Here is a 14,759-nt window from a genome sequence, read left to right as displayed (position 1 = left end):
AGATTTGACATCATCAAATAGAAAGAGAATAAGGCTTAGGATAAAATAAATCTAGACTTAGATTTGACATCATCAAATAGAAAGAGAATAAGGCTTAGGATAAAATAAATCTAGACTTAGATCCTACTTCAGGCTGCTTGTGTGGTTGGTTGGTTGGTTGGTTGGTTGGTTGGTTGGTTGGTTGGTTGGTTGGTTTTTAGTAGCTTTGTGAACCACAATGTAAACCCTAGAGCATTGGTTCTCAACTTGTTGGTCACTACTCTTTGGTAGTCAACTGACCCTTATACCATCTACGTATCAGACATTTATATTACAATTCATAACAGTGATAAAATTACAGGTATTAAGTAGCAAAAAAATAATAATGTTATGGCTGGAGGTCATCACAATGTAAGGAACAGCTTTAAGAAGTCACAGCATTAAGAAGGTTGAAAAACTACCCTAGAGGCAGTAAGTGACCTGAGGTAGAGATAAGAGACTACTGGGCTTTCTCCCCAGTCTGGTGCCCAAAGTTTCAGTATGGTATATATTTCATTCATCACAGAAAGATGCATAACACTGCTTTCATCTTCAGCAATTAACAGTTTTCCAGGTCCCACATACATCAATGGAATGGCAAATGGATGGGGCAAAGATGCTGGTTTGGGTCAGGGTACATATTCATTGTTTCTACCATGTGTCAAGTATAGCCACCTCTTGGTCTCTACTCATCCAGGATTTCTGTTTGAGTTCCTATAATATCCTGTATGTGATGACATTGTCTCTATTAACACGGATGCCTGCCTGTTAAGTTTATATGGAAAATAATTAGCAGAGAAGTACCTAGGTTCATTATTGTATGAGCCTTGCAAATTAGCTTAATCTTCTTGATCTTCCTACTAACTTATTGGAAATGATAATACCTAACTGCTACATTATCATAAATTGGGAAAATGGGATGTTCATAAGAATCCAATAAAAGATAGACATGGCATACACCTATAATCCCAGCACTAAGGATGCTGAGGCCTTGGATTCTAGGATTCTGAGTTCAAGGTCAACCTGAAATACCTAAAGAGATACTCTCTCAAAAAATTTTTTTCAATACAATGGCAAACAAATACTTGTTTCTCATTAAATAACTGGCTCTTCACTTTCTTGCCTTCCATATATCTCTGGAGCTTACTACTAATTAGGCAATATGCTGTCTTATAATCAAGAATTGATGATGACTAATATCATCAACTCAGGGTTTCTACGTAGTGGATAGTCAGATGTGTGATAACAGGCACATCCTACTTCCTGCTCAGTTGTTCAATCAGTGTTCCCGCAAGGAATATAAGGTTATCTCTCTTAAAGACATAACTACCTAAAGACCAACAGTTTCACTATAGGCAGTCCTGTGTCATAGGAAAGTCTCTAGAGCCTATAGGAAAATACCTCAGCCAATAAGGAGAGAAGCCATAGGTAGAAACAAGATAAATCCAAAGGCCTCAACTCACCTGAAAGAAACAAAACCCCTGTAGCATGGTTAAACTTGACTTCAGGAGCTCCAGAACTACATTGTTCTTGGTGAGGAGGAATTCTACAAAGGCAGCCAGACCAGTCAAAAACGCGCTGAAGTTCACCAGTTGGTGCACAAAGATGTCCACCAATATCGAGCCACGAGAGTGGTTGTAGAAGACGAAAGCTGAAAGGGTAGGGGAAAAATTGAGTTTGCTTTTTTTTTTAAAATAAAAGCAAAAGAGAACCAACTCACCACTTCTTTCTCATGCCTTCCTTTCCTCCCTAGCCACAGAATTTTACACACCTATCCAGTTGATAGGTCTCACAGTAATGCATCTTGGCATTCTTTTTTTCAGTTACTGCTGACTATTTAGAATGGAATTATTGAAATTCAACCCTCCATTTCCCTCTCCAAACTTTCTTTTCTCCTCTAACATGAAATTTTCAACTAACTTATTTTGAAAGCATTATTATGCAGACTGACAAATAATAAATATGACGGAGCAGTGAGTTACAATTCAGTGAATATGCAGATGAATAAGCTGAAGCCAGAGCCTTGCCTTAAATACAGTCCCCTGGAAAAAAGTAAACATGCCCATAGATCACATCTTGAGAAGTGTGACAATATTAGCAGCAAGTAGCATCTGTGATATTTCATTACATAAACATAGACCAGTTTCAGCTTAATGATTTTTATTAAGCTAGAAGAAGAGGATGTTCATTAAAGATATGAGAACCAAGCTATTAGCCTTTGCAATTTATTTTTTCTGGCCCTTGTACTCAAAAAGCAACAGGCAAGAACTATTCTCTTCAGCTAGAAGGAAAGGAGCAGCTGCCTCCTGGCCATTTGTAGCTTTCAGGGATTCATAATCAATCTACATTCTCACATCTTCATTGAAGACTTCTTCCTCACCCGCCACAGTAATTTTAGAAAACAACTGAACAAAACATTCTTTTACACAAATCTCTCAAAATTAGGACTTCCAATTCTAAAATGATTGAAATTTTTAGACTCTATACATACTAGCAAAGTTTTACTGTATTGGTGATATAAAAGCTAGCTGGTAGGTGGCAGAATATGTTAACAGCTGGCTACACCATTTGAGGATTCATGCTTTCATTACTCTGGGTTTCATTTTCTTTCATTGTTAAAAATATTTTTTAAAGAGAATTGCTAAGAAAACAAAGATATTAGTGATTCTTCAGGGCAGATGTGAAACACTAGTAAATAATGTTAAATGGTTGTATCTGCCCAATATTGCAGGATGAGTTAGTAGAGAAGAAAAGCCATCGGCATCCTACAGAGCATACCCAAATATCTTAATAAGGCTGGAATACTTTGCCCTATCCATCAATATTGCACTAAGAAAACAAAGATATTTCATTATTTGGGAGTTATTATTACTCATGTGCTTACTATTAGAGACAAATACAGAAAGAAAGGGGGGACAAACAAACCTCCTCCCACATACTTACCTTCCACAAAGAAAGCATTTGATGTCATTAACTTGACCAAAGAGACTGGCAATGAACTAATGGTGAAACATGAGATCTTGGTCACACCAATCATTGCAAAGAATACATACATAATAAAATGTTGCCAATGAAGGTTTTTGGCCATCTGCATTTCTTTATGTGGTAACATCTTTGTTTTTCCTTGCACAGAAAATAGAGCAATTATTCCTGTAGAAAAATTATGCCACAGTTTAGCAACATTCTAGATGATTTTTACCTGGCAAGCACAGGCAGGAAGATATGACCATTGCTTAGTTCAATCTGCTGTGTCCTCTTAAAACACTACATTGTTTCTTGGTGGTTCCCTAACAGCTGTGTAGTGACACCTTAGACTTTCTCAGAGGTTCAAATGCTCACTAAGATAACAAATTTTAGTCTAAACCAATGCTCATTACTTTGGTTTAAGTGTCTATTCCAGTCTAATGTCCAAGGTTTATGATACTGTCTTCTAGAAGGTGACTGTTCATTTCTTAGATACTAGACCTTTGGATAGCTACTAAGTAAAAGATCAGTCTTGGTTCCTGAGTTCAAAACCAAAATTAAGATTTAGCTTCCACCATATGAGGATAATCAAGAAGCCCCAGTCAATATAGCATGTAGTATAATCAGTTATACAAGCACTTGAACTTTCTCAGAGATGGCTTGTTTACTAACATATATAAGTTTGCAGATACTTTATTCTTTTTGGAAACTATGAATCATATCATTAAAATATGTAACAGAAAAATAGAATTTTTTCTCTTTTACAACAGACAGGATACAGTGAAACTGAAAACAAACCATCTTTCTGGAATTCCCAAAAACAATGAAAAGACCACATAAATTATATGGCCCAACTATTGTCTCTAATTCAAAAAATTAGAAAAAAAAAAAAAAAGAGGGTGCGATCATAAAACAAGGCCTTCCTTGGCTTTGACCACACTCCATAACCTCTCAACAATGATTTATTGATGCTTTTGAACAATCACTTGATTATTTTTCCATCACTGGCAAAATAGTTTCTAGTAGGTATATTCTTTCAGGGACCAGAAAAAAACTGATATATTATTTCAGAGGATCAAAAAAATATCACAAAGAAAATTCACCATGATTAAATTGGATACATTAAATACTACAATTAATTAATTAAGAAATAGGCCTTCCAATCCAGGACACTTGAATCTCACTTAGAAGGGGGAATAAAATAGTCATAAGAGGAAGATGGAGAGAAGTATCTGGGAGGGAGGGGGAATAAGAAGGGGAATGGTGGGTTCAGGATCAGGTGTGGGGAAGGACAGGAGAGATGGCTAGAAGGTCATGAAAATGAATGGAAATCTGCAACTAACAGGGGTCAGGAGATGGTGGGCATCTCCAGGACTAGACAGAGATCTGGGATAATGGAGGTGCTCAAGAATCAATAGGAATGACCTTAGCTGTGACTCACTACATTGGGGCTATGGAACTTGAAGAGGCCACCTCCCGTATACAGGCAGAAACCCCAATGAATTGATAGAGACACCAACTCACCCACAAAACTTTCAACCCAAAATTTATTCTGTCTACTAGAAATGCAGGCATGGAGGATGGAACCGAGACTGAGGAAATGGCCAACCAAAACCAATCCAACTTGAGACCCATCCCATGAGCAAGCACCAATCCCTAACACTATTAATGATACTCTGTTATGCTTGCAGACAGGAACATGTTGTCCTCTGAGAGGCTCCACCCAGCAGCTGACTCAGACAGATGCAGATACCCACAGCCAAACAGAGGATGGAGCTTGGGAACTCTTATGGAAGAATAAGAGGATGGATTGTGGGCCCCAAAGGGGATAGGAGCTCTAAAGGAAAATGGAGTCAACTAACCTGGACCCTAGGGGCTCTCAGAGTCTGAACCACCAACTAAAGAACATACATAGGCTGGACCTAAGACTCCCTGCACATACGTAATAGATGTGCAGCTTGGTCTTCATGTAGGTTCTGAACAACTGGAATGGGGGCTATCCCAAGAGCTACTGCCTGTATCCCAAAAGTTGTGCAAACTAGTTCAGCTTCAGTGGGAAAGGAAACACATAGCCTTGCAGAGACTTGAAGTGCCAGGGCAGGGTAATACCCATGGGGGTATCACCTGCTCAGAGGAGAAGGGGAGGGAGGATGTGGGGGGAATTTTGAGAGAGTCTAACTGGGCAGGGGACAGTGAGTGGCATATAGAGTGAATAAGTAAAAAAAACATTAATTTAACTAAAACAATAGGCCTTTGAATAAACATAAAATGCCATCTTTCTACCAAATTATATTACATGGAAATTGTAATTCAAATATTTAATGAATATTTTTGAATAAGACAGTCATCATTGGAGTTCCTTGAGTTTGTAACTAAATCTTTTTTATGCATATGAAAACAACAAAATTGAGAAAACACAACAAAATAAGTCAGCTCACCTGCTAATGCCATGACAATAATCGTAATTGCCTCCACAATTTCTGCTCGAGAGAAAAAATTGGGAGTAATAAGGGAGGAAGACCTTTTTTGCTGTTTACAAATATACTTCAAAATAGTCCTTATACTCCACCAAAGACCTAGGATAAATACAAACGATCCAGCAAGGTAATGACCTGTGGCGTCCCCCATGATCTACAAAGATAAGAATATACAGATGATAGACATTTCATTTGTGGAACATTACCAAATTATTTCTTATTCTCAAACAACAGAGTAGTTCCTGATGGTTATTAGCACATAGTAGATCATATTATAGTATCAGCTATGCCAAGCGAAAGTTAAAATTCACTTTGACACTTGATCATGCACATTGTTGGGGATGTTTTAAATGCCATCTCTAGCCCAACTTTCACAGCAAAGGGATCAGTATCCCATTTTATAATTGAGGAATGAGTTTGCAGGAGTTAAATGACTTCCCCAGATCTTACAAGTATTAGTCAAAATTTTGTCAGTTTTAATATAAAACTCACAAAGATTTCTTTAAAAGACACTATGCAGTCCATTAACCACATCTGATCTGTGTTTAACTTCCAAATGCAAAGAGATTTAGGTATGTAGGATTGAGTCAATCATCACAAGAATAGTTTTCACCAGATTTGCTGTGTTTAAATATGTCTAAACGAAGCTACTTGGTATTGTAGTAAATATTTAATCTTAATTAGGGTTTTCTACCCCACCTTAACCATTCAGTTTCCACATAAAAGACACATACCTTTATATTTATAATAAGCCTTTAATGCACTAGAGCTGGGCAGATATTTACCCTCTAAGCTATTAAAATCTACTTCCCCATCAATAACCCTGAGTTATAACTGGCCATGTTCCATCTGGACTGCTCTTAACTCCAATTGGCCAGCCCTCATGCTCATGTTTTCATGGCTCACTTATCACATGATGTCTTCTCCTCTCCCCACCTTCTTCTCTCCCCATGGTCTCCTGCCTCAGACCCCAAGCCTGAGAGTTGAAACCCCCCACCTACGTCTCTCCTGCCAAGCTATAGGCTGTCAGCATCTTTATTCAACCAATAGTTTTAAATCAAGGAGCAAGATCATGTAGCATCATTTTGTGTGTGGATTTTCTCATCCCCAAGGGCCTGAAATCAGCATTACAATACATAGCAACAGACCAAATCTCAACAACTTGGTCTTATATTCCCAAATTTCTAACTAACACTGGCTACTGAGTCATGTTGTGACAAACTATCTTCTTGTCTCCCTTAGCTCATCACTCTGCTGCTCATGAAGGTCACAGAGACCCCTGCACAAGTTGTTAGACCTAAACACATACACAAATGAGTGATATGAAATGGACTCAGAAAGTTGAGTTTATATATACATATGTATTAATATAAGTAACAATAACAATTAAAGAAGTAGTGTTGAATTTTAGAGGCAATGGGACAGACATAGAGAAGGAATTAAAGTAGAAGATGAAGGAAATGATGTAAATATATATTCATGTATAAAATTCTCAATTAAAAGGTCATACTTAACATAGATATATAATAGATAGATAGATGATAGATAGATAGATAGATAGATAGATAGATAGATAGATAGATACAAAAATTCTCAGAGATTCTGCTTCAATTATTCTAGGAAGCACAGACATGAACACTACCAAATCCTTCAAAGGAATCTGCTATGGCCCTCTCGAGAATACTATTCATAAACAAGGTCCAACTCCACCCTTGTACATTTGACCTGGAAAACATTATTTAACTTCCTCGGTTATCAGCTGAGGATAACCAGGCATAATACACATTCTTGCAACATAGCAGGGATTGTCTAAAATCAGAAATTATTTCAGCTTCAAACACCCCAAAGCTTTCAGAGGGCTGTGTCACTCTTCCCTTAGAAGAGATAGAGCTGATTTCTGTGTCTAGGGTACAACTGGAGGGCCTGAGAAACACTGAGGGGAGCCTACTCTGCTCTGCCTCATTGATACAGGGTACAGAGTGTGTGCCCCGTTGTGATGAGGTGGGGGTTGGGGAGGTAGTATTAGAACAAAAGTTACAATTCTGGAGTCCATAAATCAGGAATAGTAAGAGATCAGAAAATCTGGAACTGCTGGTGGAAAGTTCTGGTATATTGTGTAATCTGATACTGATCAAAACTTAATTCTTAGAGCAATGGTTTTCAGCCTGAGGAAAAATATTTTGAGTTTGAGCCATGCACAAAATATCCAGTATGCCATAAAAAAGTATCTATGATATCTAATCCCCCACCCCAACCTAGAATTCGAGGAGTGAGGCCTAGTACTGACTTTGTTTGTTTGTTCGTTTGTTGTTTTTCCAATTCAAGTCCTCCAGTACTAAGACTTGCCAGGAGCCAACTAGGAGAGGCTAAAAGTTAGCAGGCGATCTTCCTGAGATGGTTCACCATGTACTGTGAGTCACAATGAATGAGCCCTTCAAGTCAAGGGACAGTGTTTTAGGAAAGAGTCTTGCTACTAATATGCCTTTCCTGTTATTAGTAACTATATACAATAATCACTAGGTATTAGCCCACCCTTTTGGACAGATTTCTGCAGACCAATGAAGATGTACTGTCTTGTAGTGATGCTATATAGACAAATGATTTCTTAATTCTTAATGATGATCCCATAAGAATTCTAAAAATTATACTGGTAATTATTAAGTCCTTTATAATAGAACTGCTATTAAAGCCCCCTGACATGAAAACTGTAATGAGAATTCTGCCAAACTTCACATATTACAAGTTAATTACATCTGAGACAGAAACTAGGCATCTACAACTTAGGGACTCATTTCACGAGGCCATAAAACAATTAACCAACAGGCATAAAAGAGAACTAAATATTGATTGTTGAGAAAGCATAGCTAAGCTTCTGGTCTGGGCCTGAGCATAGAGCAGATCACAGGCGACAGCTCTGTACCAACCTCACAAAACCCAGATGAAGAGGGCCTCCCAGGAGCTTCAACTCAAGCAGTATCTCAGGTAAGAAAACAGCAACACCCGCCCCAAACAGGTAGTAACTAGGACTCATTGGGACCCAGGAATTCACTGCTGGCCCAGAGCATGGGTTCCATCCAGTCTGGGCCCTAGTGCTCACCATATCCCGGGAGTCAGCTCTGCACCCAATCTCACAGAACCCAGAGAAAGTAGGGCTCCCAGGAGCTCTAAACCAAGCAGTATCTTAGCAGTATCCCTGTGTGGGGCAAGGAGGCAGCAACCTTTGCCCCAAACAGGGAGTAACCAGGACCCACTGGGACTCAGGAATTCACTCCTGGCCCAGAGCGCTGGTTCCTTCCAGTCTCCACCTAAGCACTGAGCAGATCTTAGGCCTCAGCTCTAACCCCAGCAGTAAAACCCATTCCAAACAGTTCTGACACAACCTAGATAATAGGAAAGACAGGCCCCAGTCAGAGACTGCACAGATAGCACAAAGGAGATCAGGTGGCAAAAGGCAAGCTCAAGAACAAAAGCATCAGCAACCCAAGGTACTTGGCATCATCAGAACCTACTTCTCCCAGTCAGAAAGTCCTGAACACCCTATATAACCAGGAAAGCAAGAGACAGATCTAAAATCACTTCTAATGATGATGATAGAGGACTTTAAGAAGGACATAAATAACACTCTCAAAGAATTTGAGGAGAACACAGGTAAACAGGTAGAAGCCCTTAAAGAGGAAACAAAAAATCCCTTAAAGAATTAAAAGAGAACACAACCAAGCAGGTGAAGGAATTGAACAAAACCATCCAGGACATAAAAATGGAAAGAGAAACAATAAAGAAATCACAAAGGGAGACTACCCTGGAGATAGAAAACCTATGAAAAAAATCAGAAGTCATAGACACACGCATTACCAACAAAATACAAGAGATAGAAGAAAGAATCTCAGGTGTAGAAGATACCATAGAAAATATTGACACAACTGTCAAAAAAGACAGAAAATGCACAAAGTTCTTAACACAAAACATCCAGGAAATCCAGGACACAATGAGAAGACCAAACCTAAGGATAATAGGTATAGAAGAGAGTGAAGATTCCCAACTTAAAGGGCAAATAAATATCTTCAACAAAATTATAGAAGAAAACTTCCCTAACCTAAGGAATGAGATTCCGATAACCATACAAGAAGCCTACAGAACACCAAACAGACTAGATCAGAAAAGAAATACCTCCCATCACATAATAATCAAAACACAAAATGCACAAAACAAAGAAAGAGTTTTAAAAGCAGTAAGGGGAAAAGGCCAAGTAACATATAAAGGCAGACCTATCAGAATTACACCTGACTTCTCACCAGATACTATAAAAGCCAGAAGATCCTGGATAGATGTCATACAGACCCTAAGAGAACATAAATGCCCGCCCAGGCTACTATACCCAGCAAAACTCTCAATTACCATAGATGGAGAAACCAAGATATTCCATGACAAAAACAAATTTATACAATATCTTTCTACAAACACGATACTACAAAGGATCATAGCAGGAAAGCTTCAATACAAGGAGGGCAATTATACCCTAGAAAGAGCAAGAAAATAATCCCCTTCCAACAAACCCAAAAGAAGATAACCACACAAACAATGCCTCCACTATTACCAAAAATGACAGGAAGCAACAATACCCTCTCCTTAATATCTCTTAATATCAATGGACTCAATTCCCCAATAAAAAGGCATAGGCTAACAGACTGGATATGCAAACAGGACTCAGCTTTTTGCTGCATACAGGAAACCCACCTCAGCTACAAAGACAGACACTACCTTAGAGTAAAAGTTTGGAAAACAATTTTTCAAGCAAACGGCCCTAAGAAACAAGCTGGAGTAGCCATTCTAATAGCGAATAAAGTTGACATTCAACTTAAAGCTATCAAAAACAATAAGGTAGGACATTTCAAACTTGTCAAAAAAAGTCAACCAATAGGAACTCCCAATTCTCAATATCTATGCGCCAAATGCAAGAGCATCCACTTTCATAAAAGAAACCTTACTAAAGCTCAAAGCACACATTGCACACAATAATAGTGGGAAACTTCAACACCCCACTCTGAGCAATGGATAAATCATGGAAACAGAAACTAAACAGAGATACAGTGAAACTAACAGAAGTTATGAACCAAATGGACTTAACAGATATCTATAGAACATTTCACCCTAAAACAAAAGAATATACCTTTTTCTCAGCATCTCATGGTACCTTCTCCAAAATAGACTATATAATTGGGCACAAAACAGGCCTCAACAGATAAAAAAAAAATTGAAATAATCCCATGCATCCTATCAGATCACCATGGTCTAAGGCTGGTCTTCAATAATGACAAAGACAATGGAAAGCCCACATTCACACAGAAACTGGACAACACCCTACTCATTGATAATATGGTCAGGGAAGAAATAAAGAAATTAAAGACTTTTTAGAACTTAATGAAAATGATGACACATCATACCAAAACCTGTGGGATACAAGGAAAGCAGTGCTAAGAGGAAAATTCATAGCTCTAAGTGCATACAAAAAGAAACTGGAGAGAGCAGACACTAACAGGTTGACAACGCACCTGAAAGCCCTAGAACAAAATGAAGCTAATACACCCAAGAGGAGTAGATGGCAGGAAATATTCAAACTCAGGGCTGAAGTCAACCAAATAGAAACAAAAAGAACTATACAAAGAATCAATAAAACCAGGAGCTGGTTCTTTTAAAAAAAAATCAACAAGATAGATAAATGCTTTGCCAGACTAACCAGAGGGCAGAGAGACTGTATCCAAAAAAATAAAATCAGACTTGAAAAGGGTGAAATAACAACAGAAGCCGAGGAAATTCAAAAAATGATCAGATCCTACTGCAAAACCCTATACTCAACAAAATTGGAAAATCTGGATGAAATGGACAATTTTCTAGACAAATACCAGTTACCAATGTTAAATCAGGAGCAGATAAACCATCTAAACAGTCCCGTAACCCCAAAAGAAACAGAAGCAGTCATTAAAAGTCTCCCCAACAAAAAAAGTCCGGGACCAGATGGTTTTAGTGCAGAATTCTAACAGAGCTTCAAAGAAGACATAATACTAATTCTCTTCAAACTATTCCACAAAATAGAAACAGAAGGAACACTACTCAATTCATTATATGAAGCCACGATTACACTCATACCTAAACACACAAAGACCCAACAAAGAAAGAGAACTTCAGAGCAATCTCCTTATGGACATTGATGCAAAAATACTCAATAAAATTCTTGCCAACTGAATCCAAGAACACATCAAAACAATTATCCATCATGACCAATTCCTAGGCTTTATCCCAGGAATGCAGGGATGGTTCAATATATGGAAATCCATTAATGTAATCCACTATATAAACAAACTCAAAGAAAAAAACCACATGATCATATCACTAGATGCTGAGAAATCATTTGACAAAATTCAACATCTCTTCTTGATAAAAGTCTTGGAAAGAACAGGAATTCAAGGTCCATACCTAAACATAGTAAAAGTAATATACAGCAAACCAGTAGCCAACATCAAACTAAATGGAGAGAAACTTGAAGCAATCCCACTAAAATCAGGGACTAGGCAAGGCTGCCCACTCTCCCCCTACCTATTCAATAGAGTACTGGAAGTCCTAACCAGAGCAATTAGGCAACACAAGGAGGTCAAAGGGATACAAATTGGAAAGGGAGAAGTCAAAATCTCACTATTTGCAGATGATATGATAGTATACTTAAGTGATCACAAAACTTCCACCAGAGAACTCCTAAACCTGAAAAACAACTTTAGCAAAGTGGCTGGATATAAAATTAACTCAAACAATTCAGTAGTCTTCCTTTACTCAAAAGATAAACTGGCTGAGAAAGAAATTATGGAAATGACACCCTTCACAATAGTCACAAACAATATAAAATACCTTGGTGTGAATCTAACCAAGGAAGTAAAAGACCTGTATGACAAGAACTTCAAGCCCCTGAAGAAAGAAATCAAAACATATCTCAGAAGATGGAAAGATCTCCCATGCTCATGGATTGGAAGGATTAATATAGTAAAAATCGCTATATTGCCAAGAGCAACCTACAGATTTAATGCAATCCCCATCAAAATTCCCACTGAATTCTTCACAGAGATAGAAAGAGCAATCTTAAAATTCATTTGGAATAACAAAAAACCCAGGATAGCAAAAACTACTCTCAGCAATAAAAGAACTTCTGGGGAAATCACCATCCCTGACTTCAAGTTGTACTACAAAGCAATAGTGATAAAAGCTGCATGGTATTGGAACAGAGACAGGCAGGAGGATCAATGAAATAGAATAGAAGACCCAGAGATGAATCATCCATCATGTCCGCTGTTAGAAGTTCTAATCCAGATGCTGGCCTCCGAACTTATACTACTCAGACCTTCTATGCACCATTGACAAGAACAACAAACAGCTAGAGACTGACATCACTAATCTGAAGAAATTCTTTGTTTCGCTGTCTGAAGAGACCTCCAAAAATTGCAAAGGACTTTATTGGACTTGACTTACTCTTTTACAATAGAAAAGACTGTGTACAGTTCTTGACTGTGTACAGCCCTTAAAGAAGAATGTTGCCCTTATATAGACAAGACAGGAAGTGTTAAAGAGAGCATGAGAAAGGTCAGAGAAGGCCCACAGAAAAGACAGAGAGAGAAAGAGAAAGATGAGTGCTGGTACAAGAATTGGTTTTCAGCCTCTCCATGATTGTCCACTCTATTTCCTCCCATCTTGGGACCATTAATTGGGTTACTTTTGCTTATTTCCTCTGGTCCCTGGGCCTTAAATAGGCTGACTAACTTTGTGAAACAACAGATAAATAATTTGGTAGCAAAACCTATTCAGATACATTACCATCAGTTAGCTATGGATGATCATGAGACTCAAGATGAGGTTGTTACTCTATTCAGGGCGTTCCCATAACACTCTACTCAGGGCGTTCCCATAACCCATCTCCACCCAACCTAAAAGAGGGGACTTCTCCCTCTAGACCAAGCTGAGAGGGGACACCCAGAACTCCCGCTGACTGGTGATCTGAATTCTTGCTTAGGCTGCAAGGCTAAGCACTGCAAGGAAATGTAAATAAAAGTTAAAAATATCTCTCTGGGTTCCCTGAGGGACAAGCCTGACTGCATAGGGGTTGATGTCAAAAGTATCCCCTCTCCAGGAAAATGACATCAGGATGGGTATGGCCCTCATGCCTCACTGGACAATGACAGGAGGACCGGAGCCATTACAAGGTCCCCTTCAAGTACTGGAGGTCAGGCCTCTATCCCCGCCATGCAAGATTAGAATTGCCACAGCCCTTCTATACTTAGAGAATGGAAGATATGTCAGGGGCAGCCCTGCTTATACACTGAAGGCCTAAAATCAGCAATAGGCCTGTCATACATGTATACTAACACCAAGTCTTGGATCTCTGTGGAAAAACATTGAAAAAGATGTCTATAAGCTATTGTAAACAGACAGCTTTTGTAGAAATTTACCAGCCTGAGTAGTCATAGACCTTGTAAATAGGTAGCCTTGGCAGACAATACCAACTTTGATAAGGACAAGTGAATCATAGGCAGAGTCATAGTGACCTGTCCCCTTAACCTTCACCCAGCTGATACCGTTCTGAAAGATATCTGTATTCCCTCTGAACACCCATGCTCCAGTGTCATCCCCTTCCCCATGTACTGCCTTTTTGTGTTTATAACCCCTGTGTGAATAAGTTAAAAATTATGTTTTGAAAATAAATAAATAAATAAATAAATAAGAATGAAAGAAAGCACAGCTAATCCAGGTGATGGTTTGATATCAATTTCCGTATATTTGTTTGCAATTTGCAGCTTTGCAGTTGAAGTATCTCTCTTGTACACTACCTACTGATACTGTTTGTCTATCCAATTTTATTAACCCCTGCCATTTTCATCCAAAAGTTTTGTTCTTTTATGTATAATTAATTTTCAAGTTTAAATTTTTGTTTTGTTAACTGTCTCATTCAAGAAACTTGTTCTATTTTTGCTCGATTTGGTATCAAGGTCTTTTCACCTAAAAATTATCTTTTTTTTTTCTAAAACTCTTGTTGTTATAGTGGCAAATGAAAACTAATTTTACAAAAAGGACTCAGAAGGTCTGTGGTCTTTACTTGTACAATATGTTCTTGTATAATAGCTTAGAGCCTTCTCAACCTGTTTTAGACACAGAAATCAATTAATCACTTTTCACCGTGGAAAACATTTTAATACCTGTGTTTATTCAATGACACAGTACAATAAAATTCCGTCTAACAAAATAATTAAGTAAAAAAAAAAAGAT

At 38.2% G+C, this 14,759-nt stretch overlaps 1 protein-coding gene across 1 annotated transcript in view; it reads right to left on the bottom strand.

Annotated features, from left to right (window-relative positions):
- Positions 1-14,759, bottom strand: part of LOC114614668 (transmembrane protein 45A-like) — a 74,412-nt gene that overhangs the window by 11,794 nt on the left and 47,859 nt on the right. Inside the window, exons 6-8 of the mRNA XM_028760300.1 lie at positions 5,421-5,613; positions 2,962-3,168; positions 1,482-1,669 (exon numbers count right to left, since the gene is read on the bottom strand). Of these exons, the coding sequence (XP_028616133.1) occupies positions 1,482-1,669; positions 2,962-3,168; positions 5,421-5,613 (588 nt within the window). The remainder of the gene's footprint in view (positions 1-1,481; positions 1,670-2,961; positions 3,169-5,420; positions 5,614-14,759) is intronic.

This window comes from Grammomys surdaster, unplaced genomic scaffold (genome assembly GCF_004785775.1).
Source record: "Grammomys surdaster isolate TR1022 unplaced genomic scaffold, NIH_TR_1.0 126398, whole genome shotgun sequence".
NCBI lineage: Eukaryota > Metazoa > Chordata > Mammalia > Rodentia > Muridae > Grammomys > Grammomys surdaster.
The sequence above is the reverse complement of the archived record's forward strand: the minus strand, read 5'-3'. Positions and strand labels throughout refer to the sequence as shown.